Source organism: Aulonocara sp. 'chitande type north' Nkhata Bay, linkage group LG1 (genome assembly GCF_057382095.1).
Source record: "Aulonocara sp. 'chitande type north' Nkhata Bay isolate Kocher_YH1m ecotype deep benthic linkage group LG1, A_spYH_male_GT1.1, whole genome shotgun sequence".
In the NCBI taxonomy this organism is placed as follows: Eukaryota; Metazoa; Chordata; class Actinopteri; order Cichliformes; family Cichlidae; genus Aulonocara; species Aulonocara sp. 'chitande type north' Nkhata Bay.
In genome coordinates, this window is record NC_141344.1 from 12,818,308 (window position 1) to 12,843,658 (window position 25,351).

The 25,351-nt window shown below is 38.7% G+C and overlaps 1 protein-coding gene across 3 annotated transcripts in view; it reads right to left on the reverse strand.

The window, feature by feature from the left end:
- Positions 1–25,351, reverse strand: part of LOC147338763 (FERM domain-containing protein 5-like) — a 93,651-nt gene that overhangs the window by 11,039 nt on the left and 57,261 nt on the right. For all 3 annotated transcript variants that reach the window (XR_015126382.1, XR_015126379.1, XM_086274650.1), the window contains exons 2-13: positions 13,076–13,180; positions 11,181–11,223; positions 10,979–11,057; positions 8,155–8,252; positions 5,714–5,837; positions 4,317–4,404; positions 4,114–4,202; positions 3,397–3,460; positions 2,881–2,972; positions 2,725–2,799; positions 2,550–2,618; positions 2,328–2,434 (exon numbers count right to left, since the gene is read on the reverse strand). Coding sequence is in view for 1 of the 3 variants with exons in the window: in XM_086274650.1 (XP_086130776.1) it covers positions 2,328–2,434; positions 2,550–2,618; positions 2,725–2,799; positions 2,881–2,972; positions 3,397–3,460; positions 4,114–4,202; positions 4,317–4,404; positions 5,714–5,837; positions 8,155–8,252; positions 10,979–11,057; positions 11,181–11,223; positions 13,076–13,180 (1,033 nt within the window). In the remaining 2 variants the exon portion in view is untranslated. The remainder of the gene's footprint in view (positions 1–2,327; positions 2,435–2,549; positions 2,619–2,724; positions 2,800–2,880; positions 2,973–3,396; positions 3,461–4,113; positions 4,203–4,316; positions 4,405–5,713; positions 5,838–8,154; positions 8,253–10,978; positions 11,058–11,180; positions 11,224–13,075; positions 13,181–25,351) is intronic.

The window sequence follows — 25,351 nt, forward strand, 5'->3', positions numbered from 1 at the left end:
AAGACAAGGCCCAGGAATGTGGTCCCCTTGTGCCACAGTTCACCTCGACCTCCCCTCGTGCTGTCGGCTGTGACACACACAGCATGGTCCCTGACAGCAGGAGCTTTTTTCAGGCTGAGATATCATTGCCAGTTGAAATACCAGTACAAATATAGCAACACGACAAAACACAGGGGGGTTGCTTCCCTGCTGATACACTGGGGTGCAATGTCAGAGTCCAGGACAAGAACTAAGGCTGGTTTGATAAAATACATTTTTTCTATTTGCTTTTCTTTTTTGCAGACAGGCTATGTTGTAAGTTTATTAGTGTGACTGAGGCCGATCGGCAAAGAGTAAACTTACTCTCAGTGGCAGCATTGGCAAAAGGTTAATAGCCTGTTGGAGGATGGGCAGGATGGTAAGTGCCCTTTATAAACTGACAGGATGACTTTCTCATGTCAAAATAATACCTGAGGCCAGTTGCTGATGGGCACTGCAGTGTGTGCACTTTTCAGTAAAGCACACCCTTTAGAGAAAGAGTGAGATCTCACAAAAATACAGAGAAAGCGACTGACATTTGCAAGTAGGTAGGCTGTTAACATGGAAAAGCACTTAGATTGCGCTCTTTCTCCATGCAGGTATTCACAACTATGTCTGATAGTGTTATAAGGAATCTAAAAAAAATGCTGTGCCATTGCTGTGCAACCCAGATCAAATCACAGGATTAAGACAGTGATTTCTTATGTGCCCTGGGGGACTGATCCCCCAGGGCACACTATAAGGCAGACTGTGATATCTCTAAATTAACCAATAAAATAATTTTTTAAAAGATAATAAAAATCTATATTTTGAGGTAAGTGTAATGCCTCAACACCAGGGCCCAAGATTTAATGGAAATCAGCAATTTAGCTAAGAAGTTTAGGTAGCTACAGTAAGACCTGGCCTAACTGGGAAGACTTTATATGTTTAAACAAGAAAAAAAGCACAGTGGATAAAGTGTTTATATTAGTAAACTAAAGGAAAAGAAATGAACTAAAACTATCTGAGCTATAGCAACATATTTAATACCTCCTGTATTATCAGGATTTGAGCAACCAAATATGGCACACAGGTTCCTCTTAGAACTCTGATGGTTCTTATGGGATAGATTTATAGTGCACCTCGGATTAACCATCTAAAGCAACAGACAGTGCACAAGACAAGTGAAGAAGAGAATGCAGGTATGGTGGAGTGGGTGGAGACGAGTGTCAGGGGGTGACTTGTGTGAAGGATAGCAGCAAAAGTGAATGGGAAGGCTTACAAGATGGTACTGATATCTGCTATGATGTGTGGTTTGGAGATGGTAGCACTAACAAAAAAGACAGGAGGCAGAGCTGGACGTGGCAGAACTGAAGTTTCTTTGTTGGGAACAAAGAGAATGGACAAGATTAGAAATGAGTATACCAGAGGGACAGCTCAGATCAAGCGGCTTCGATTCAAAGTTAGGCAAGGCTGAGATGGTTTGGATGTGCAGGTACTTTGTTTAAGAGAGGAGATCTAGTGGATATATTGGACAAAGGGTGTTGAAAATGGAGCTGTCTGGCAGGAGAAGAGGAACACCACAGAAAAGATTCATGGATATAGTCAGGGAGGACGTGCAGAGGGCTGGTGTGACAGACGACGACCTGTGGATAGGGTGAAATAGAGGCAGATGCCCTCTAAAGTGAGCAGCCAGAAGAAGAATACTTTTATAGCGCCTTTCTCTTCAGTGTGAGCAATCATGTCACCTTCTACTAGAAGTCTCGTTTACCCAGTCACATGAACATTCATACAGTGCCTTTATCTATGTCTTAGTGTTTTATCTAACTTTCACAAGCACTCTCACACTCAAATGGATTCCTCAGGGTTCAGTATGGAGGAGCCGGGGATAACAACAGTGGACCTTCCAGTTTGTAGAAAACCCGCTCTACCATCACAGCCATCACTTACCTATAGATATTGTGACGCCATCGTGTTACCTAGCAACCAACAGTCTAAAATGATCCATGTGCAGTATTTGTGCACTTATAAAGCCCAATAATAGCACTTGTATTTCATAAAGTAACAATAGCAAATAATTTATATCCACAAAAATGATATATTATGATGTCAGCATGTTAATAGTAACCATCCACTAATGGACTAACATCACTAACCAAACAATGCTATAGTATGAGCATATACTAGGTAAAATTATTGGTTAAACAGCCCTCTTTTTGCACACTTGCAAATACATATATTGTTTGGCAGTTTGAAGACTGACTCCCATGACTTCCACCAACACAGTGAGAGCTTCAGCTACACTTTGCTCTTGTGTTTGTGCGGTTTACCTTCCATAATGGAAATGTGCACAGCTCTTCGTCGGGTCCTTGGCACACTCGTTAGACGAGGGCCATGAGTGATGGATGGACAGCTCCTACTAGGCACCATACCAGCCCTGTGAGAAAACACATGTATGCATAAAGCCCCAAACAAACACATTTGACAGTGCATTCAGAGCTTAATCAATTTGTTACATAATTTAATCAATGCATGATTGTTATGATTGTTACCTGTGGATCTCCGGGGGGTCTCTCTTAATTTTAGCACTTTGTTCCATTACTTCTTTTGCAACCTTTCCGCTAAAAAACAGATAAACGTGACCACTACGGCAAGCACTGAAAACTCCCAATTGTACTTAGTATTCCCATATCATGCTTTGCAATAAACATATTGTTCTGTTGATACCTGTATCTAAAGCGACTACCCTTGAAGAAGAGATTACTACTGGACACAGTGCGGACTTGGCTTGACTTCTCCAGCCTGTGAGTGAAAAACCATAAATACAGTCATTAGCTTAAATGAAAAGATACCTATTCAGTTTTTGTATGTAATTTTACTCACTTGTAGAAGGCCTGATTCTCCACCCCACACTTCCAAAGATGCTTGCAGGCCTCTGGTGTAGGTGCAAAGTAAGTCAGTATGATCTTCTTATCCTGTAACCAGTCCACTATATTAACTCATATTTGTGATGAAAGCAACATTCTTTTTCATCTAAAGGCTTTACATTCTCATTCAAACCAAAGCCTACATTGAGTTTTAGAATATGAGAAGGTGTCTATACAGATATATTTAAAGGGCACTGTAACCAATCAGCCAAAGAAAACCCAAAAGAAATAATCCTTCTGATCTAAACATCAACCGCCTCTAACACAGTGTCTTTATTTTACTCTTTTGTCTGCTAAAACCTATGGGTAGCACACATTTTTGTCAAATCCTTCCTCATTTATTTCCGCATTAAGAATATAGTACAGTGGCTCCCCAGTGGCAGAGTCTCCATGCATAAAACACGGACGCACTCATTTAACTTCCTGAGCTCCACAGGCTAGAATAGGCAGTTTTAATAATGAATACACATACCTCCTTCTGATTTGCATATATATGGAACGTCTTTGCTTCAAACTTAAGTTTGGTCACCTCCTCCCTGAGGTTAAAATAAAGAAGACAAACCAAACAGAGTAACAAAGAAATCAGACCAGAAAGAATAGGGGAGAAAGTGAGCAAAAGAAAGGAGAGACATAAACCAAAAAAGGCTGTAAAATATTAAGAGCTGTAGGTAAATTAACAGGGCTAACAGTGATTCATTTCTGTGCAAGAGCTGCAAGAGCTCAAATGCTGATTTGGAAACAACAAAACAAGTCAGATGCTGTGAAAACCTCGAAGCTTTCTCTGCGGTCTTACAAAGGTTACTGTTATCTTCTTGTATGGATAACTGGTTACTTTTTTCCTTTGGACTCTCTTGCATCACATTTCACAATATTTTAAAAATTGTACTGTACTTTGTGTGTTTTTTTCCAACAATGCGTGAAATTGTATTAAGTTTAGGATTTTATTTGTTCTTTTCTTTATTTAAAGCACTGAGGTCATTTTGAAGTGGAATGTAGCTGATATATTCATGGGCATAAAAGTTTAAAATAAGTTTAAATGTTAAAGTCTTTTGATGCTTAATTCATATTTGAGCTTTTTCTGCAACTGATGGGGAGATTTTATTTAAAATAAAGTCACTGTCTTGCTAGTACAAACCTTTGATATGAATATGATTATCCAGTGAAGTTTCAACTCTTCATCTCTACTCACCATTTGAGGAAGTGAACCCTCCTGTTTCCTTGCAGCACAGTGAATCCAAAAGGGGTGAAAGCCAAAAAAGCCGGGTTCCCAGACACATCCTGACAGCACATCCGTGTTTTTGTAAAAACATGGATTTGAGTTAACATTTTAAATCACAATGACATTCAGTCATTCATGTTAGGGTTCACTTTACTGTAAATCTTAATGATAACCTTGCATGGATGTGGGTCGACCCCATAGGTCTCCAACATCTGAGCCTTCTGAAGAAAGTTGAGCTCTGATGTTTCAGGAGTCTGACCTCTGAGAAAAAAGTTAAATAAATAAAGTCAACATACTGGGTTCTGTCACAACTCTTAATTCATGGAGACAGACTTATGTGAAGATTATCATTATCAAACTTGATAATGTGTAGCATCAGAAAGGTTTGGATGCTTTAATTTTCCTAAAGAAAAAGTCTCTAACCATCTACTTACTCTTTTAAATGTCTATAGCTACCAGGGTGTAAACTGTGCAGATCAAGGATACATAATTAAATCTGTTCATTGTGTGTAAAGAATCAAACAAAAGCTTACTTCAGTTTTTAGCCCTGCAGGTCAAACTTTAAGGCAGTGACTAGAATGTTCTAACAGCTGTTGTACTGACCACAGGAATGAAAGGATTATAAATCAATCTGCTGTCTACATTTTCTTCTATTAATAATCCTTGATGAAACTAGTGTATGAGTCACATTAGCTCAGCTGGAGAACATACTGTAGCTCTTTGTTTTTGCTCAGGCAGTCTGAAATAAACTGAATTAACGTCATTATCCCTTTGCCACACTCAAGTTTCTTGTATCTTAGCAAATTACACTGTTATTCTTATGCAAAATGTTTTACGGACAACCTTTGACACTTAACTCCAGGGAATGTACTTAATTATGGGAAGGAAATGAGCAACAGAGGGCAGTATAGGATTGAATCTATACCCAGTGCCAGCGTCCTCCTGGGTTTTGTACATTGTATATACAGCAAGTATAAGTTACTGTGGAGCTGTTTATTTGATTAAATCCTCTTTTGCCCAGGAATACTATCTGCAAGGTTCATCTTCCAACATTGTACAGAACATTGTACAATGTACTCCTAGTCTCAACATCACTGAGCTGGTCTTAAATTATCCAGTCAGTCTAAATCCACAGAAGAACTACAATTTTTCCAAAATCTTAAAACAAATTACCAGCACAGTAAAAAAAAAATGTATTCATGTTTTTTTAAACATTCTTTAAAGGTTTTGTACCACATGACAGAAAAAACATCTAGGTACCTCTACATCACTGCTTTTAATTCACAATACCTGCTACATAATTAAAAGTTCAGAACTTTTTACAATATATAAGAAATTATGCTTGCCTATCTTGTCTTAATATCCTAAATGAGAATTCCAATGTTGCCGTATGTTGATCTAAAAGCATCCGCACTCATGTAAGTTAAATAAGAAGCTATATATTATATAGAATAGTTGATTGCATAGGTGCTCCAAGTCAGCTATGCTCTTGTGATGCCTGCACCTTGCCTCTGATAAAACTGAAGGAGACTACACAGGTATGCAGGCATCTGGACAGATGCCACCTTACATCAGCTCAGTTTTGTGGATCTCAGCAATCCGCCGCTCCAACTTCTCTGAGTGCTTCGGGAAGAACTGAAACTTGGAGCTGTAGCCCTCTGGATGTTTCCCAGGGTCATAGTCACCAATTTCAGCTGGAAAATTAAAAAGAAAGAAATAAAAGAAAAGGATGACTTTTTTAAATGATTTTATGTTTGGCTTTTTGCCTTGCCTTTATTTGATAGGTAAAGCTAAGTGTGAAACGATGACATACAGCAAAAGGCCAGAGTTGGAACTGGGACTGCTGAGGTAATAAATTAGATGGTGTATGTGGTACCAGCTGGCCCATGAGTCACTTTTTTGTGATGTAAGACCCTTCAACCAACTATGGGATAAAGAAATCGTAGCTAAATGCTATTGCTTGAACTTTCAAACAAACAACTGGACTAAATTATGTTCATCATACAGGGGTTGTTCTTATTAGCTCAGTTTAAAGATAAATTGTACAAGTTGAATAATCATGCACAGAGAGACAGTGTGTTCTCAGTATTAAGAGAATATTATCTCCGTCCTGCTGCCCAGCATATCTTTGAGCATGAAAATGTCACATAGAAAACAGTGAAAAATATTTTCACTTTGCCAATTTTGACATTAAAAGGTCTTTCCTTTTACTCAGAATTATTTCAGTTTATGTTGTGTTCAGCTACCAGTGACAATGTTTGACTTTCTCATTTATGTGGTTGGCCTTGACAGAAAAGAGTTTGTGCTGGGGTGCATGATACTGAAAGACATTTCTTTAAACTAATAGTAGTAAAAAGATTAAACTTAGATTATAATTTTTCAAGGTTAAAACATCTGCTCACGAATACACGAATCTTTATTCTGAATCAAAACTTTGACATTCAAACAAAGATCAACACAATGTAATATGTAAACATCAGTTTAGTGGAATTTATCAGAGTTGAAACCTTCAAATGTGTTATTTGTGTCTAAAGGATTGATGTGCAGCACGAGACAGCTATGGTAATTTACTTCAAATTAACATAGGTAGTAATTATTTAGCATAATTGGGCAAAAAGTCAATAACAAAATTTAAGCACACTGTAAAACGAGTGATTTGAGATGAGAATACTTTGCTCTTCCTCTTGGTTACTTTTTTCAAGTCTTGGAGAATATGACTCTTCTATACTGTAAAGGGGGACTCTGGCCAATATAGGTCCTTTCAGAGAAATGGTGTCCCTATTGGCGATTACATGTCACCTCAGATGGTGAAAAGTGTGACTCAGTGGTGGAAAATCCTGGTGGAATAGCTCTCATTCCTGGCTTCACAGCCTTCACAGAGCCATCCCACCCCCACCGAAAAAAGAAGACAGACTTAATAAAAAGAGCATAAAAGACAATGTGACTGAAAAAATATTTAAAAAGCATGTAAATCTGCAAAGTTTCTCAGTTTCATCTGAGCTGTTGTTGTGTTTAGTTTGGTTAGGTTAAGAAAAGTAGATCCACCATAAAAATAGGTGCTATGATAACCAGGCTAATGACAGCTAACTTAATTACAGTGCCAGCTGCAAAAGATTGGGGAAGTTTTTTGCCCATGTGATAGTATCAGAGTTGTGATTGTCGTAACTGCTGAGATGTTTTCCAACTCACAAATAAACTGTATACATTGCATTAAGTGTATATTATATATATGTAATGTTTTTAAGCCCCCGCAGATGAACTCTCTTTATCTGGTGTATAAAAATACAATATTTCTAAAGACTGGTGTGGTTGAAACCACATTTGTATTGCAGCCACTCAAGGCTGCTGTTTCTTATTCAAACTGTTATTCTCCCTCTCAAGTGATTATTGCTAAATAATTAAAAGACACAGTTCACCCAAAAAAATTACATTTCTTTTCTGGCCTGTTATTCTGTTTATTCGTCTACATTATTTTAGTGTGAAATGCACAATTTTGTTAATGCATGCGTTCTAAGGCACACTGCGGTTTGTATTATTTACTGTAGGAACATAAAGAGACACAGAGGACATTTAGATTCAGGGAATGTCTGAGAGACAGAATCCTGGCAGCAGAGATGTTTGGTAGTGTGTGTGACAGGGAAACTGTTTCTTAATGCACCTCACCCCTCTGCATGTTGATGAGTCTAACACCCAGAGGAACCAGGAAGTCTTTTTGTCAGAACTCTCAGATTTGGTTTCAAAGCATGTAAACATCTTAAATTAAACTGATGATTTTTTTTTTTACATTGAGTTTATCTAAGTTGCTTTTCATACTGTTATTTAAAAAAAAAAAAATTCAGTTCAGCATAAAAACAACAAACTCCGATTCCCTTTGCAAACAACAGTATGAACCCTATGAGTCTTCAGCTTTTAAACACACTCTGCTCACATGTTTGCACACAACCACACAGTGAAATATATGTTTACAGTATGATTAAACATACTCGTCTCAAAAAAGGTTGTTTGTCATACCTTGTAATATATAGGCAGCCAGCAAAGCTGCATCTGATGTCTTGCACAGGAGGCGGCCGTGGTAGAGATCCCTCTTAACCTGCAGGAAGACAAGATATCTGTGGAGTGGAACACAGAGAAACTGATTTGGGTCATTACTCATAGGACGTCTAGATGTTTACAATTTAAAATTAAAGTGCCTTTTGAGGCTGCGTATATAGTATATGGGAAGTCACTGTTAGAAGATGAAATTCTGAGAGTACCAAATAAGAGCTGAGGCTGACTTCTATAAAGTGTTTAGAGTGAAAGACATGATGACAGATTATGACACGAGTGTTTTAAGGCGACTTGAGATTGTATGTCTGTGTTTACTACGAATAAGCAACCTTGTAGACCACAACCACAGTAAAATGTAAAATACATAAATGTAACTTTTGAAACCTTATTAGAATACTCAGGCCTTTTTGTAGCCCATTTTTTAATTCACTTTATGAGAAAAATGAGTCATCATCTTATGTCCAGGCTTCTAAAATGGACTGGTCATGCATTTAAGAAGGTGAAAATTTATTCTAATTTCACACAGAGCATGAGCATCCATCCATCCTCTGCTGCTTCAGCCTTTCCCAGCTTCTCTACATGTTCATGAAGAGCCTGAAGAGGGTGTGAGACAGAGCACACCCTGGACAGGTCTGGACCAGTCTGTCGCTGGAGTTTCGAGCTTATACATAATCATTTTGGGAATTGAGATTGATTTAAAATATGATTGCAGTTTCATGGACAAACCCTCTGGGTACAACTTCATCTTCTGGTCTCTTCTACAACATCCAAGAATTCCTGTCTGTCATTTTGCTCACCCTAAATTCATTTCATACGGCTGTGATTCTGCTTCTCTCCAAGCAGCAAAGCAATAAATAGCATAGAAGTATTAAGCATTGCTGGGAAAAAGTGTGGTTATTGAGCATTTTACATTACTGAGGTTATTACTTGTTGTCTTCAATGTGTGCAAGTTTCATACAAGGTTCATTTTTATGTAATTTCTACTGCCTTTGCCACCTCATTGCTCACAAAATCTTGCATGGTACCCAAGTTTCTTTTACAATACACAAAAGCAGGATTGCTGTGAAATAACTGGTATTATTTAGATATATTTTTGCTTATCCGCTATGCATTCATTTGTCTGTAAAAGCCTCTAGTCGGAACAGATGGATGAGGATGGAGGGGCTCTGCCTTGCCGGCGCGCTGGTCTATCAAAATGAGCTGGATTGTGAATAAGAGATTTCATTGCATGGCAACCAGTCGAGGGATGTGATTTACAGGGATCTGTGCACTTGGAAGCTCTCCGGCTCACGCCTCACAGCAGTTTGTTCAGCTGTCACAGATGCTGCACGCCATACAGTAGTGGCACAGAGCTTCATGACACCACGGCTTGCACAAAAGGAAACACTCAAATCCTCTCTGCACACAGGCCATTGTGCTGAACTCGGAGTACTCTTACAAATTGAAAAGCGTGGGTTTCTGCCCCTTCATAACCACTTGCCCATTTTAATACTGGACTTTAGATAATTTATAGGGTCATTTTGGCTCATTAATAAAGAGGCCAAGTTGAAACCCATTTTCAACGTTCCCATTAAAATTGCTATTATACTTTCCAGGGTTTTTTTTCCTTAAGCGAATAACAATTTACTGAAAAGGATTCCTTATTTAAAATCAAATAGGATTTCCTAAAAATCTCGTTTAAGTTGCAGTGGTATTATTCATTCTTCCATTTTGTAAAAGCCAGCTACAGAAGCATAAAAAGGCATTATCTGATTGGATTTTATGAGATAAGTAAGGGCAGAAGAAAAAGATGTCTTCCCCACCCCTTTTTGGTTCAATAAAAGTCTCTCTTTGCTGTGGAGACTTTTATTATTTTACATCTGCCATTTAAGTTTGATCTGTGTCAGCATTTCTTAGATTGTTGAGTGTAAGAAGCAAAAAGGTAGACATCTATACACATTTCCTGCTTTAAGTTGTGTTAAAAAGGAATATTCCACACACATATAATAATAATAATAATAATAATAATAATAATAATGTAAGCTAACTTGAAGCACAACAAAAGGAACTCAAGTTTGCCCTTCAGTATTTTCTAATGCCCTGAGCTCCAAATAAAACGAGGCTGACACTGCAGTTTTTTTTCATTGTGTGTCTGTAATTTGTTTTTTCTCTCTTTTCTATGAGCGTCATGATTGGCAGTCCCATTTCAGTGTAATGGCAGACGTCTTGACCCTATTCTGAAATTGCAAGTGACAGATCCCCGTGACCTGATAGAAGGAAATTTGCAAGTGAAAATGAGTCGCTCAGTTTTCTTGGTATGCATTAAATCCCCCTTTTTTCTTGCACATCTGGTTTTTATTTTAATTTTTTACGTTTGTTAACTATTTATTTTTTCTAGTTTTCCCAGTAGTCAATACAAATGGCTGCAGACAGTGTGACATTAGCATACTTGCTTGTTGTAATGAAGACATTTAAGTCATGTAGAAATGCAAAACATGACTGTGAAGAGATGTGAACTGGCAGGCAGTTGTAAAAACTGACACCTTACAGTCAAATATCATTTGTTGATGGCATATTTTATTACTGTGTGCACCTCTGCAATGTGTCATTTTGTTTGTATTCGCTCGATTACTGTGCAAAAAGTTCAACTGTTATCTGCAGATGAAAATTAGCTCTAAGCAAATTCAGGTATAAGACATAAAATTATCATATTTTAAACTTCAAAAGGTCTCCCATAGAAGAAGAATATGATATAAATTAACCCCACCTTTTCCCATGTGGAGCCGACTAAGCCATCTTAATGTCTTACCTGGTGATTTCCTCTTTCAGGGCAGCGGGGTCAGGTGGGTAAAACTTGACACGCAAACACATGGTGAATGGAGGCTGGGCTACAAACAGGAGATATATTTCTTTCAGGGGTTTTACTCTAATCAACTCTGGACATCTTGGAAAATGAATAAACCAAAAACAGTATCAACAAACTCATCAGGGATCTCAAACTAAATACTTACATTTCATTTGTTTGGCAATTGACTTTGTAAACTCCAACCAGTGCTGTAGGGAAGAGAAAGAGAAGTAAAGACCTGCACTTTTAACACTGATTCGATATCTGCCAAACTGTCAGTCTGGGGTCTGATTACTCAGCAGCTGAGCATGATGACTTAAAATCTATAGCTGGAAGGCACAGTAGAATTACTCCCATCGCCTCGCCTTCTGTTTGTTTAGACTCCCTCCAATACAGTCACCATGCAGAGAAAAGAAAGACATTTAGAAGATAATCAGGACAGTGCTGCTTTTCTGTTTATTTTGAGCACCAACCATCAAGATTCATTAGTGGTTTTAATCAGTGAGATAATTACAGTTTGACAATGGGGCACGGAAGTCAACACAGGGTAGCCAAAGATGCTATAAAGAAAGGGCGATTGGCTGAGGCAATTTTTTTTGAAGATTTTTGTTCTCTACAAGATCTGCCTCCTTGAGATATCAACCTGGTAAATAATGCATGTGTAAAACGCAATGCTGAATAGCCCTCAAGGTATCTCCTATCTTTTCATTGTGTTGAGCTAGAGTTGAAAGATTTACACAAAGATCCAGCAGAAAGTCTTATCATGTCTGACTATCAAATGCAGTCATACATGATGGGAATGGTGATGTGAAATGCTGTACAACAAAGCATCGTTATTCCAGGTTTATTTCTGAATCATCCACTATCTCAGAGCCTATTGGATTGCACATTCTTAGCATTAAATAGCATATGTTTCGCTTATGACTTTGTGTATTTAGAGGCTGTAAAGTAACCGCCATCCAAAAATGGGTGGTTGTTGGATTACTGGTGGAGGCTGAAAAATGTAAAAATATCACCACTGAAGTAAAATACTGAAGTGACCTTTGAGAGTGTAAAAAGAACAAAGCTTTTTAGACCTTTTAAAGAATTTGTAATCTTATTTACAGTTAAAGGTTGAATAATTAAGGAGTCCTCAGTTCAAGCTCTGCAAATCTACCTATCACTGTATCATTTTTCCCTTTAATTCACATTCACTTCAGTCAAAGAGGTTGGCTTTTTGCCAGCTTTTATTATTAATCTGTAGATCTACCCATCTGTTCAGAATCCTTAAATAGACCCAAATGCTTTCTTATCCTTGCATCAGCTTCCCATTATTTTCTTCAGCGCTTTTAAGATTTATATTTGAATATGGTTATCCTTTAAATCCAGCGTAGCGAATGAATCTCAATGCTGTATAACCTTTTTGAGGCATAAAATGGATTTTTGAGGACAAGGACCCAGCTAACGTGTGCTCACAAATGATCTAAAAGGTGAACAAAACCTCAAATAATGTAAGAAACTTAACAAGAGATAATTATTGCTGGGAAATGTAGATATTAAAAGGTTGGGTTTTATTGACAGAGGGAAATTTTTTTAACTTGTTTTATTTTATTTTTCTATTTGATGGGTTTGTTATGAACAGGGGTGCATATAAGTGGTCCGCAGATTCGCATGCGCTGTCAAAATAAAAAACGCGCACCAGATAAGAAGTTGCAACGCGCGTTTGCGTACATACGATTTTCACGGCACATTCCGCACCACATCTCTGTGCGTTCATCATTTGTTTGAAGCCAGCTCACCTCCTGCAAACACTTTTCGAAGAATACGCGCTTCTTTTGCGGTTCGGGCTCCTTCTGACATTTCTTTGAAGGCGGAGGAGCATCAAAGCAATTGCTTAAAGGAGCTTGCTTCTTCGACATCTTTAAGAGTTCTAAACAAATGTCTGTCCTCCTCCAGAAAATCTTCTGTACACAAACGCGCGTTGCAACTTCTTATCTGGTGCGCGTCTTTTATTTTGACAGCGCATGCGCACCTGCCGACCACTTATGTGCACCCCTGGTTGTGAAGAAGATTCATACTTACTCTCTGCTTGTCTGGGTCAACATATCTGATGCCAAAGTAGTCTTTCTCCAGCAGGTTAAGATGGTGGCAGATGAGGTCAAACAAGTACTGTCCTTTGGCGTCCCGCTGAAAGAGACGTGACATGAGATAGTATTAGAAGATTCAACCAATGTGCCCATTACTGAGGGATATTAAAGTCAGAAGGGTAGGGGAAAGACATGACTGAACAGTCTCCATCCTCCCTCACAGTAGTTGCATACTGGGACACAGTTAATGAACCCCAAGCAGATCAATGTTGTTTACTGTGCACACAAACACGTGGAATCAAAATCTAGACTCCACATTACAGACAGAGCAGCAAACAGCATCATGCATTATAAAATGAAGAGGACATTTAAAGACATAATAATAGTGCCACATCGAGCTGATTTATTTCTGTCTCATCAGGAAGTCAATCTTTTTTTTTTCTTTTCTTTTTGAGCCTCTGAAAAGTCAAAACGGCCACCAGAAAATGTTTTAATATTTTACTACCCTCAAGGGAGATATATGAAGGCTATCAAATATTCATATGGAGGCAGCAGCCATCTGTGAACGCTCTGAAACATTACTGCAGCAGAAAAAGTCCCGAAAAAGCAGCAAGACAGTGAGTAGGCTCACTGCAGACTGGAAAGAAGATATAGGCCTTGTCATGCAATGCAGCCAAAAAATCTAAATTTATGACAATTTTTTTTAGATTTCTTTTTGTTTCTGTGGGCCTGTACTTGACCAAAAGAGTGAAGATGGACTGGAAAGGGGGAGAGATAGACGGGGAGATGAAGTGAAGCAAAGGGCCAGAGGATGAATCAAAGTCAGGTCACTGCATGGAGAAATAAGTCTTAAGTGAATGGTAGACACGCTGAGCCAGGTGTGATATGGGGGAGCCCCAGGATACTGTAACACACACACACACACACACACACACACACACACACACACACACACACACACACACACACACACACACATATATATCAGATGTGACAGTTAACGTTATTCACTTTTGGAACTAGCAGTTTAACTCAGAGTAAATATGGCTTTACAAAAAGCTGCATGTACCCAATGTGACTCATTGAAAATCTATTTTAGTGAAGTCTTTATTTAGATTTAACTACATCATTAAGACGCATAGCTCCCACTGAATGCAAAATGAACCGTGAGAAGTAATTTGGTGTGTTATAACAGTGCCAACAAAAATCATCTGTGATGGACAACACTGCAATATTTCACCCCTCTTGGGCTTGTAGTATAGACCAAAAGTGATGTTGAGAAAGAAAAGGGAACAGTTACCTTAACTGATTTAAAAAGGGGTTTTCGTGACATACACATGCATTTCACATACACTTCTCCTATGTTGAATGAATGGACTTCAGTCAGCTAGGAGCAATAGGTGTGGTCATGCACTGAAAAATGCAAACGAATTGTGAACATTTATTAGACCACCACCCAGTGTAAGGTTTATATCAGAGCTGCTCTAAACTCACAGTGTTAGTAATTACCAAAATATTTTTTTATGTTGCTGTAATGGTTACATCAGTTAGCACAATCAATATGATATTTTTAATGCTAAAATTATTGTTATTATCCATTCATATTTAAATTTTCTGTTTTAAAAAAGCAGAACAAATAGTAAAGCAGTAAATCGGGGTTTTTTAAAACACCAAAATTGCATTAATTTACTTGCATTTCAAAGAGGTAAATTAATTTAGTGGTTGAACGTTATGCTTGATTAATTTTTGACTTCTCAGTGAAGTTTGCTGTGCTGGTTGAAATCTGGTTATAAAAGCATGAATTTAGTTTGTTACAGTTTGCCTAAAAATATGTTAAATAAATATATATATTTTTTACTATTTTTTTACTATACGGGTGGTCCAATAGCACTGTAAATGGAAATTAAGTATATGTGGCAAAAAAAGAGTTTGTATAATTCTAACAAGCTTGAAAGTCAACATTTAGTCTGACCACCTTTATTCTTCAACACAGCCTGAACTTTCTTAGGCAAGCTGTAATTTCTTCAAGTAGTCTACAGGACGTCTCGAAGGACATTCAAAGCTCTTCTTTGGCTATTGCTGCCTTTTGTTTCATTCTATGTCAAGATGATCCCACAGTGATTCAATGATGTTGAAATTCAAGCTCTTAGGACGCCAGTCTATGACTGATAATGTTCCATTGTGTATTTTTATATTCAGGTATTAGGGGTGGGAATCAAGAACCAGTACTTTTAGACGTCCGGCTCCCAGCAGTTCAATTCCTTGGAATTGTTAGCCTGCTTGCCTTTCAATTCCATTCACAGCTCCGGCACAAGTACTACAATCAGCTGACTTCAGTGTGTGTGCTGGAGGAGAAAAATAGTGGTGACATCTACAACGTGGATATGAACATTATTTTTATTTTTATTGCACAAAAGGGTGAGAGCACAATGGTAAAGTGCAAACTGCATCCAGAACAGACACAACTGCATTTAGGGTTGCCAACTCTCTGAAAAATAAATAAGGGACACCTCGTGGCCAGGGCCGGGCGACCCAGTTGTCTTCACCCTTCCCAGTGTGGTGAATTTTCTAGCTCTTTTTTTGTGTGTGAAATTATTATTTTTTAACCATTTGACTTGAAGTTGATTTAAGTAGATGCATATTCTATTCTTTGTGATATGAACACATGTGAAACAAGTGATCATTTAGCCATTTATTTTTAGCTCAAAATGACAACATTAACACGATAAAACAGGTCTCTTTCTTAAACAGAAGCCTGTCATGCTTAACTTTTGGGAATATAAGTAAATCTTTCTTTAAAAGAACTCTGTCCTGCTTAACTTAAAATAATAGAAAATAATAGAAAGAAAAACATTCTTGTAACAGTGCACATTTAGTGCATTTAGTACAATTGGCTTCAGTTGAGGTATTATTTCAGCTTTTCTAATGCTAATCAGCTGCTCCTGTTTGTAAACCCGCTTGTTCCCATGATTACGCATCTTAACTCATCATCATTATTCATCTATGTATTACTTTTATGTATTAGTCATCAATTTGTTGTAATCATCTATCCTTGCAGTTGTTTATTACACAAAATAAGTTATATTATCACACTTCTGGCCACATAGCGCTGATATTCACTGCACATGCCCATATTAACGTTTTCCAGCCAGGTGTTTTCCTTTTCCCATTCTTCCCTTTCTCTGAGGGGAACAAACATTGCTGCTCTAATGCTGGGCTTACACTGTGCGATTTTTGGCCCATTTTGAGACGATTTTTGAGTAGTGCGACCGATTTGGTGATCAGACCGATTTTGGCCTTCATCGTGCGTCGTGTAATATACGTGGGGTAACGAGAAGTGATTAACACCTCACGACCAGCTCCCGATCATCAATCGCTCGTGAGGGTCTCACCACAGCCGCTCACACTGCTCACGCGCAAACACGTAAACGTCGGTGAAAAAGACGGAGCAGCACGGCTGTGCAGCGTGTGCACTATCCACAAGCGATGGAGGCACAACTTGTAGAACTTTGGAAAGCTCATCCGAGCCTTTTCGATGTGGCATCACAAAATTATCACGACCACAACAACCGTGAAAATAGTTGGATTTACACTGCTGCTCAATCACAGCTGCCTGATAAATGTTTTTCATTATCAGTTTAGCAAAGTTGATGGTGGTGGTGTGTCTGTGTGAGTGAAAGACAGAGAGGGAGAGCGACAGATTTTCTGTTATAACCTTCATTTTATGGAGGCACAGTGTGAGCACTCAGGTCGCATCGGGCGGTATAGTGTGAGACCCTGCATCGTGACCTATGAACTTCTAACCTCTGCGAGTCAATCGTGCAGTTTGAGCAGGAGCTGAATAACGTGACTGAAAAAATCGCACAGCTTTAGGTGTACTGTCGTCCGAGACTTGCACCGCAGTGTCGGCGTTTGGTTCCCTGTTGGCCATGCTTGTTGTTGTGGTCATCTGTTGTCTTCCGGTATTTTCTCCGCAAGCGACCTTTCCTCGACCAATGAGATGAGCGGTAATCTGAATTGTCATACTCGAATTGTCATAAGTGTGCTGTCAGCTCATTGGTCACAAAGCAGGAGAGGGGCTGGGAATTATGTTTTCAAACAAAGCGTTAATTCCATTAACATTTATAGACTACTTTTGATTCTAGCTCAATACGGGACAAAGTGCGTCCCTTATTAGCTCAATACGGGACGTGTACTTTTGTTTCGAAATACAGGACGATTCCGTATTTTAAGGGACGGTTGGCAACCCTAACTGCATTATACTTCCAACACAACTTTGGCTCTTTGCAAGTACTAGCATATACAGCATGCTAACCCTAAGCTAGCCCAGAACCCAGACTGTGTTAAAACTGAGTGAATGCAGACCCACGCCCAGCAACCAGACCCTGAACTTCAACAGGTAACAATGTTTCCATGTTTCTTTATACTGGTTTTTATCTTTGCTTTGTATTCATACTTAAATAGTAGGAGAAAGATTATATATGTGCCTTCATTAGAATAGGGATTTGTGTTGGTGTGTGGGACTGTAGCATATGTAGACAACGTGTTTCATGTAACAACAGATGTAATGAGTAGTGTAACAAATTAATTTCTCCTGCGAGTAGTTAAGTAATGTTCTGCATTACTTTTAGGAAAGTGTTCTGTGTAATATATGTAATACATTACTTTTTTAGTAATTACCCCAACAGGCAAAATACCTCCAACATGCACAAACATTTGACCAAACAGCATGCAATTAATTTGCACAAATGTAATGTCTTTGATATGCTGCTTAGCGATGGTAGTGACTCTCAAAGTGCAGCCAATAAGAACCCAATGAGAATCGATAAGTGATATCGATAATGGGATCGGAATTTCTAAATTCTTATCAATTCGCTTCCCTACCAGTTATGCTTTTACTGCATTGGCAGTGTATTTGGAAACACTGATATCCTTAAAAATCAAACTCTTTGCCATTGAAACACTTTCCAGTTAACAGTAGGATCAAAGTCTGATGGTACTTTTCTGCATTTATAATTGAATCAATTTTGACAACGTTGACAAGAAATGCAGGCTTTGACAGAGTCTCCACCGTGTTCTCTGTTTGCAGACACTCACTGTTATACCTCTCCCTTGATATCCTCACTATATAATAATGGAGATTTATTGCAGTATGTCTTAAAATGTCTCCTTTGAGGCGTATCACCATGGATTGGATGTACAGCAAGGGAATTTTTTTTGCCCCTTGTACACTGTACTGTACATATAGGATATATTTTGTCTTTGTTGTAAAGGACACTATAAAATATCTGACTCTGCCCTTCAGAAGACACAGTGTTCACATAAGTGTCACAAAACTGCAGAGTCAGAGAAAGTCATAGGCAGATATGTGAGAACGGGAGAAAGAGAAGGGAAAGGCAAAACCAAACAGAAAGTGAGATCAAATTAAGAGAGAGGACAAGAACGCAGGGAGACGACGGAGAACAAAGAAGGCCAGATGACTCTGATTAATATGTCTCTATCCAACACCACAATCAATAGGGGATAGGAGAATAACTGCACTGAAGGACTGGTTCATGTGTGAACCACAATCTATGCTCAGGCCTGCTGAGACATATCATGTCGCACAATGTGTGAATCTATGATGAATCCTGTCCACACTTTCATATCACTCAGTATCAGATCAGATTTTTGAACAATTTTATTATTTTATTTACTCTGTTTCGTGTGGTGTTCCACTTTAACAAATCTGCCTTGGTTTCTGTCTGAACATGAAGCCTTGCTGACAACATCATTCTCTTCTTTGTGCCAGTGAAGCTACATCACATGCTGAATGCTAAATGACCAGTGTGGCCTGTTCTCTCCTTATTTCATGACAAATTAAGCAGATAAAGAAATCTTGAGATGATTCTAACGGTTGAGCATACATTCGGTAGATGTTCACTAGAACTCTCAATATGAGGTCCAAAGAGATGTTGATACAAGGTAAGGAGGCCATTATGGCCTTTAGGTCTATTATTTTAAGCTTTTTACTTATGTTTTTCAGGTTTAGCCCTTAGTTGAGGATTTTTGTTAGGATTATTATTTTTAGTTATTGTTTAATTGAAACCTAGCTTCTATTAGCTTTTCACATGCATTACCAGATTGCTTGTGTTTTGGTTCATTTTTTTCTAGTTTCCCTGAATGTTAAATGACTGTGCATATGTGTGTCTGGCGTCTGTATTTGTCAGTTTCTTCCTATCTAGTATTGTTACTTGTCTCTAGTGTCTTATGTTTAGCTTTACTTCCTCATGTGTCATTGTCTTTGATTGTTATTGTCTGAGTCTTGTTACCCTGTTGTGTCCACTTCTTCTAATTACTCTCATGTGTTTAAATAGGACTGTTCCAACAGTCTCTGTCTCAGCAAATTCCCTTGTTCCCTTGTATGGCTGTTGTAGAAGTTTGTTTGTTTTTGTGTGTGTGTGCACACGTGCGCTTTTCCTCTCATGGTGTTATTTAAATCATCTTAATTAAACAGCTTATTTTTGTTACATCTTATATTCCTCCAAAGTCTGAATTTGTGGCTCCTTAGCGTGCTAATCACGATAGAGCTATTATCAGCTATCATTAGGTCATTGGGAATGGACATATCAGTAATCTAGTATGTTCTTAAAAAGAGAGCATGCACTGACCGCCCAGCAACACTAAAAATCTTTAAAGTCCGCAGTAGACATCTAAATTGGATGATTACAAAATTGTTTCATTGGTTAACAAAAATAACTTCGTAATATTTAGCCAAGTCAAGAATATCTTCGTAGATGTATCGTTGTTAAAGTTTACAGCCAAGTCTTTATGAATGTGAATACAGAGGGTTTATGACAAGGTGCAAACCACTGGTTACAATCATGAACCGGAACGCCACATTACCAGAAAGCATCTAACAAAACCGCCACAGGTTCTTTTTACAAATGAAACCAAGATGAACTTGTATTAACATGATAGGAAGAGGAAGGACGGAGAAGAAAGAACCAGCTCTTCACAGTGGAAATGTATACTGGTGCAAAGCACACTGTAAAAGCAACCCGAGACTTGTTCAAGGGAAACAAATGGGATGTTCTTCAACGGGCAAGTCAGTCCCTTGATTTCAACAAAAGGAAAGCATGCTATTCAGTTACTGAAGGCACCACTTCAAAGGAGAAAACAACATTTGGCGTCCATGGACACTAGACAGCCAGTCAACGACTGCAAAGGATTTTCATCAAGTATTAAAAACATTCCTTACATGTAAACATATGCTAGTTTATTTGAAAATGGGTGATTATTAGAATTATTGCGATTCCTAAACACTTGATGCAATGCTTTTGTAAAGCCCTTGAATTGTCTGATTTAAAATCCACTGTGGCGAAGACAAAATTACAATTAATTTGTCAGTTAATTCAGAACAGTCTTTACGAAATGAATCTATAATGAAAAATCTGCCGCAAGAAATAACTTAGAAGCATGCAATTAATACGTGTTTTTAATGAAGTATTTGATCCATTCTTTAGCAAACACCAAAGCACAACCTAACATGAATCATGTTTAGTTGTGTCAAGATGTGCACTTACTAGACCTTTCCCAGGATGCACCAGGCTGACCCTCCATCTCCTCTGTCAGTGTGTCTGTATGTCATTGTCATGACAGACACCCAGACTCACCAGGACAAGCCTGCTGACCAGCCCAGGAGCAAAAATAGAAAGGCGCATCCCTCTTGCCCTCTCTCTCTCTCTCTCTCTCTCTCTCTCACACACACATGCACAAACACGCACACACACGCACACACACGCACATTCACTGTTATAATGGATGGTGATACACCTGTGAAACCTCTAAATCCACAGCATTTTCAGAGCCTGTACCTCCCACTCGCTCCATCTGCTTAGCTCTGTAGTGTAAACTATGCAATCCCACTTAATCACTATGCTATGCTAATATGTGCACTCGAGTGTTAGTATATGCCATATCTTAGTGTGTGTGTGTGTCTGCCTGTGTTTCCCTGTGTGTGTGAGTGAGTAACTGATGGTCAATATCCATACAAGTTATGAAACAACAAAAGAAGAAGCAGGATGATTTGTCTCTGTCCAACACTTTAGAATATAAATGAAGAGGAATGAAAGATAATTGCAAAAGCCATTCATCAAGATTACTAGTCTTCCGAGAAAATATTTCCTCACTTGGGTAAGCAAGCAGACGTGCTTTTTATAGCTGCAGCAGAAGTAAACACATACATGTTCTACAATGGTTTCAGTGTCTCTTACAGCACATTTTAAGTGGTTTGACTAAGTAAAGAACTTCTGACCTTGATTTTCCTGTTGTGCATTATGATATAATCCTGTTGTCCCTAGTAATTTACCTGACTCTGCACTGTGATGCAGTTTGTATTACTGAAATCAAAGCACACTGTAACTTTGTCCCGTGCTCATTATTTGCTTTGACTAAACTATGTAGGATAAAGCACCAGAATAAAACTGCCCATAGGCAGCTGACCAAACACTTGTAATGTATGGATGGTGTTGTGTTCCATACTAATAAGATTCACTGAACTTCAGTAAGGTTTCACTTGCTCCACTGGGAGACAAAGACTGAAACATTATCGATCTGAAGTTAAGTGTTCTTCAACATCCTTAAACTCAGAGTTAAGCAGCAATACACTGTTGGCTACAGGGAGGAAATGCTATATGTTTCTAGTTAAAGCACAGTTTTATTGTTTTTGAGTAGATAAACTGCAGCTCTGTTATGTGGTTTGTGGTCATGTGATTTCATTGTGGGAATTGCTTCTCTCACTGCTTTCTCTCCTTTGGTTTTACTGCTGTGGAGGAAATAATTGGATCTGTGCTATATTTGGATTAAAACCCTTTTATAGTCAAAACATCATGAAACTTTGAAATATAATAACCTGCTATTAAGATAAACAGACACACATTTAAGACCTTGTACAAGAGGCTTTGTAGTGAGATTGTCTTTTGTTTTATATTCAACATAAGGACTGAAAAAAGGCCTTGGTAACTGTTAGGTATTTTAGTACCATGGGAGCATTTACTGGATATTGTTTTATAGTGACATTATGCAGGAAAACTCTGTCATTCAATAAGGCCCCTTTGTTTTAGTTATTTTTCTCTTTGACCCAAGAATTGATGTGTGAGAATCACAGGCTGGTACAAGGTTGAAATACCACAGAGATCACTCCCTCAGCTACATTAGTTTCTTAATCTTTTAGACGCCTGTTGAAGGCCAAATGGTTTGTTTCAGATTTCACTAATGTAAGAACTCTTCGTTTTGTGCCTTGAAAATATGTCGCTGAGATAATCACAATTGTAGCTGAACTAATAAACTACACAAAGGATGCTTCTTCACCCAAGGGCAGGAAGACGCTGCCTTATCTTGGTCTGTACTGGTTTAAACTGATAAATCTGCTGTCTCATGAATTTTACCCTCTATATAAACTGTTGTACTTGTGAATAAAGTTGAGTCACTTTGGGAAGACAATCTAAAGCAGTCTCTGTTTTCTTGTTCTCCCAAGCTGCTCCCGAGCTGCTCGTACTAACACGCTGAATGGCATGCTTGAATATTACTTGAGAATATATTTGACTGTGTTACAGACTAAGGGACATTCTCTGCTGATAGGTGAAGGTACATTCTCTGCTGATAGACGTCCACGCCTCGGAGGAAGCCGATCCACGGAGTAGGCCCTGGAAACAGTTTCCTTCAATTTTGGTGTCAGAAGTGGGATCCTGACGAAGGTAGGCACTCGTCTTTTATTTTATAAGACTGTGTTATGCCTTTCTCAGTGATCCACATAGAAACGGGATACGCTGACAAGGCCTTCTTCAGTGGCCCACATAGTAACAAGTGGGATACGCTGAGGAGCCTTCTTTAGTGGCCCACATAGAAACACAGGAAGTTGCCTGTTGTTTTGTAAAATAAAAGCAGAAAGGACACAGGAAGTTGCCTGCTGTCATAAACTAAGAAGTTGCTCACCAGCAGAAAGGACACAGGAAGTTGCCTGGGGTCATAAAACGAGAAGTTGCTCGTTAAAAAGTGAGAAGTTGCTCACTAAAAACATAAAATTGCTAGCAAAAAATCAAGTAACCTCAGGTGTGCCACAGCAAAAATAAAAACTAACTTAAATCCTTCAAAGCGTCTAAACCCCTCTGGAAATCACTGACCATGGGTCAGAATAATTCAAAGACCTTAGACGGGTCCGATAAAAAATCAAAATTAACTGTAAAACCGAAAAAAATAAAATATAAAATCACAAATAGCGGCTCAGTACGACTCCCACTTCCGGTTACGTTTAACCCACGCTCGCGAATCAATGAAGACTTCCATGATTACGTAGCCAGAACATGCGGAAGTGCTTACGTGACTGATTTCGTCTCGAACTTAAGAACTATAACTTTAATGCATCCTAATGTATTTCCGGAGCCCTATCCCGAGCGATTATCGCCAGAAAACAGGTCAGTAGAAATGTTAAATACTATTTGTGATAAGGAAAGTAGGCTGATTAAAAAGTCCTGTAAAAAATATATGATAGAATGTCGTGATGTGACCAATCGCATGCTACCACTATGGAAAAAAGGACCCGAGCCAGACGTAAATGCTTTAAATCAAGCCAGTGTAGGCTCTAGTAAATCCACTGCAGAAAAAACTAGCCTTATATGCCCATCCGTTCAACCTACGGCTCCGCCGCCTTATGATGAAAAAACAGAATTAATAGCTGCTGCGGCGGCTGCACGTCATCAGCGCGTATATCCTGATTTAACAGCAGAATCCCAAAGGAGTGAGGAAGGCACTGAAATGACACCTAAATCAGAAGAAGATGACTGGTTTAACCTAGATCAAAGACAGGAACGAGAATACACTGAACGAGAAAGAGAGTTACAGGAACATAAAAAGCAAACAAAACAGTTAATGACAGAGTGTGAGGAAATCATGAAAGATCCTTTAACTGAACGTACGGAAGCTGAACTGCAGGAAGCCGTTTCTGTCATAGATAATCATGTTCAGCGCCACACTAGAGTAGCGAATGGTTTGACTGTGCCAAAAGCAATAACTAACACCAGAAATTTAATAAGGAACTACTTAAAGCAGAAAAAAGAGGAAAAAACTCAAGAGGGCCCCCACAAAAACACCCGTTATAAAGAAAAGCAGGGATCACAATTTAATGACGTCAGCACCTCCCTCCCGTTCATGATAATAGGGGACATGTGTTGCATTCAACCCCCTAAAATTTCAGAGTTAGCAGCAACCATTAAAGAACTTCCCGATCCTCTACAAAATCCTACAGCCTTTGTTTCTGCATTACAGAGAAGTACCAGATACCACCACTTGGGTGGGCCTGACTATAGATATATATTATGTCAACGAATCCCAGGTGTGACTGAATCTCAGCTTATTGAAGAAGTAGAGGAACTAGACCCTAAAAACGACCAAGCAGCCAACACCACCTCGTTTTTGTGGATAAATGATGACAAAATCACAGCCTTTTTTCAAAATCTAAAGAAATTTCTGCTCACAATGTCTAGAGATAAAATTGATTTAAATGCAGTAACCATGTGTAAGCAAAAGCCAGATGAATCCATTCTAGTGTTTATGAAACGTTTCACACACTGCTGGACTAATGAGGCATGCATGCCTGAAGGAGGAAATGATCAGATTTTCATAACAACATTCTTAAACAATATTCATCCAGAATGTTCACAACTATTGAAGCTGACTGCCACTGATAATCTCTATGACATGAAAATAAAGAACTTTATCACACTTGTCAAAACAAAAGCTGGTGCAGATCTTTTCCCCAACAGCACGAAGGCTAAAACTGTTAAGATGATGTTGAACTTTGATGTTGAAGGCTCAGAGGAAAGTGAAAAAATGATGTATGCAGGGGCCCCGTCCCCTCAACAAGCGCAGCAGGGAGATTTCAGAAGGAGAGATAGGAGTGGAGACGTATGTTTTTATTGTGGAATAATAGGACACTGGAGGAGGGAATGCAAATCAGCAGCAGGTAGATCTCAACCACAAAACACAGGACCAGCTCCTGCCACTAGGCGTAAGCAGAGCTCTTACAGACAAGGTAACTGGCAACGCAGACAGGAATCACATCAAAATAATGGCCCCTTTGCACTTAGGCAGCAACCTTATAATCCACATTTTAATCCCCACCCATATGATAACGAAAGACTGGACCAACCATAGGGAGGCCCAGGTGATGATGAGGGACAGTGTGAAGCACTACACACGATGCTGCATTTGCAATTGTCCCGTAACACAGAAA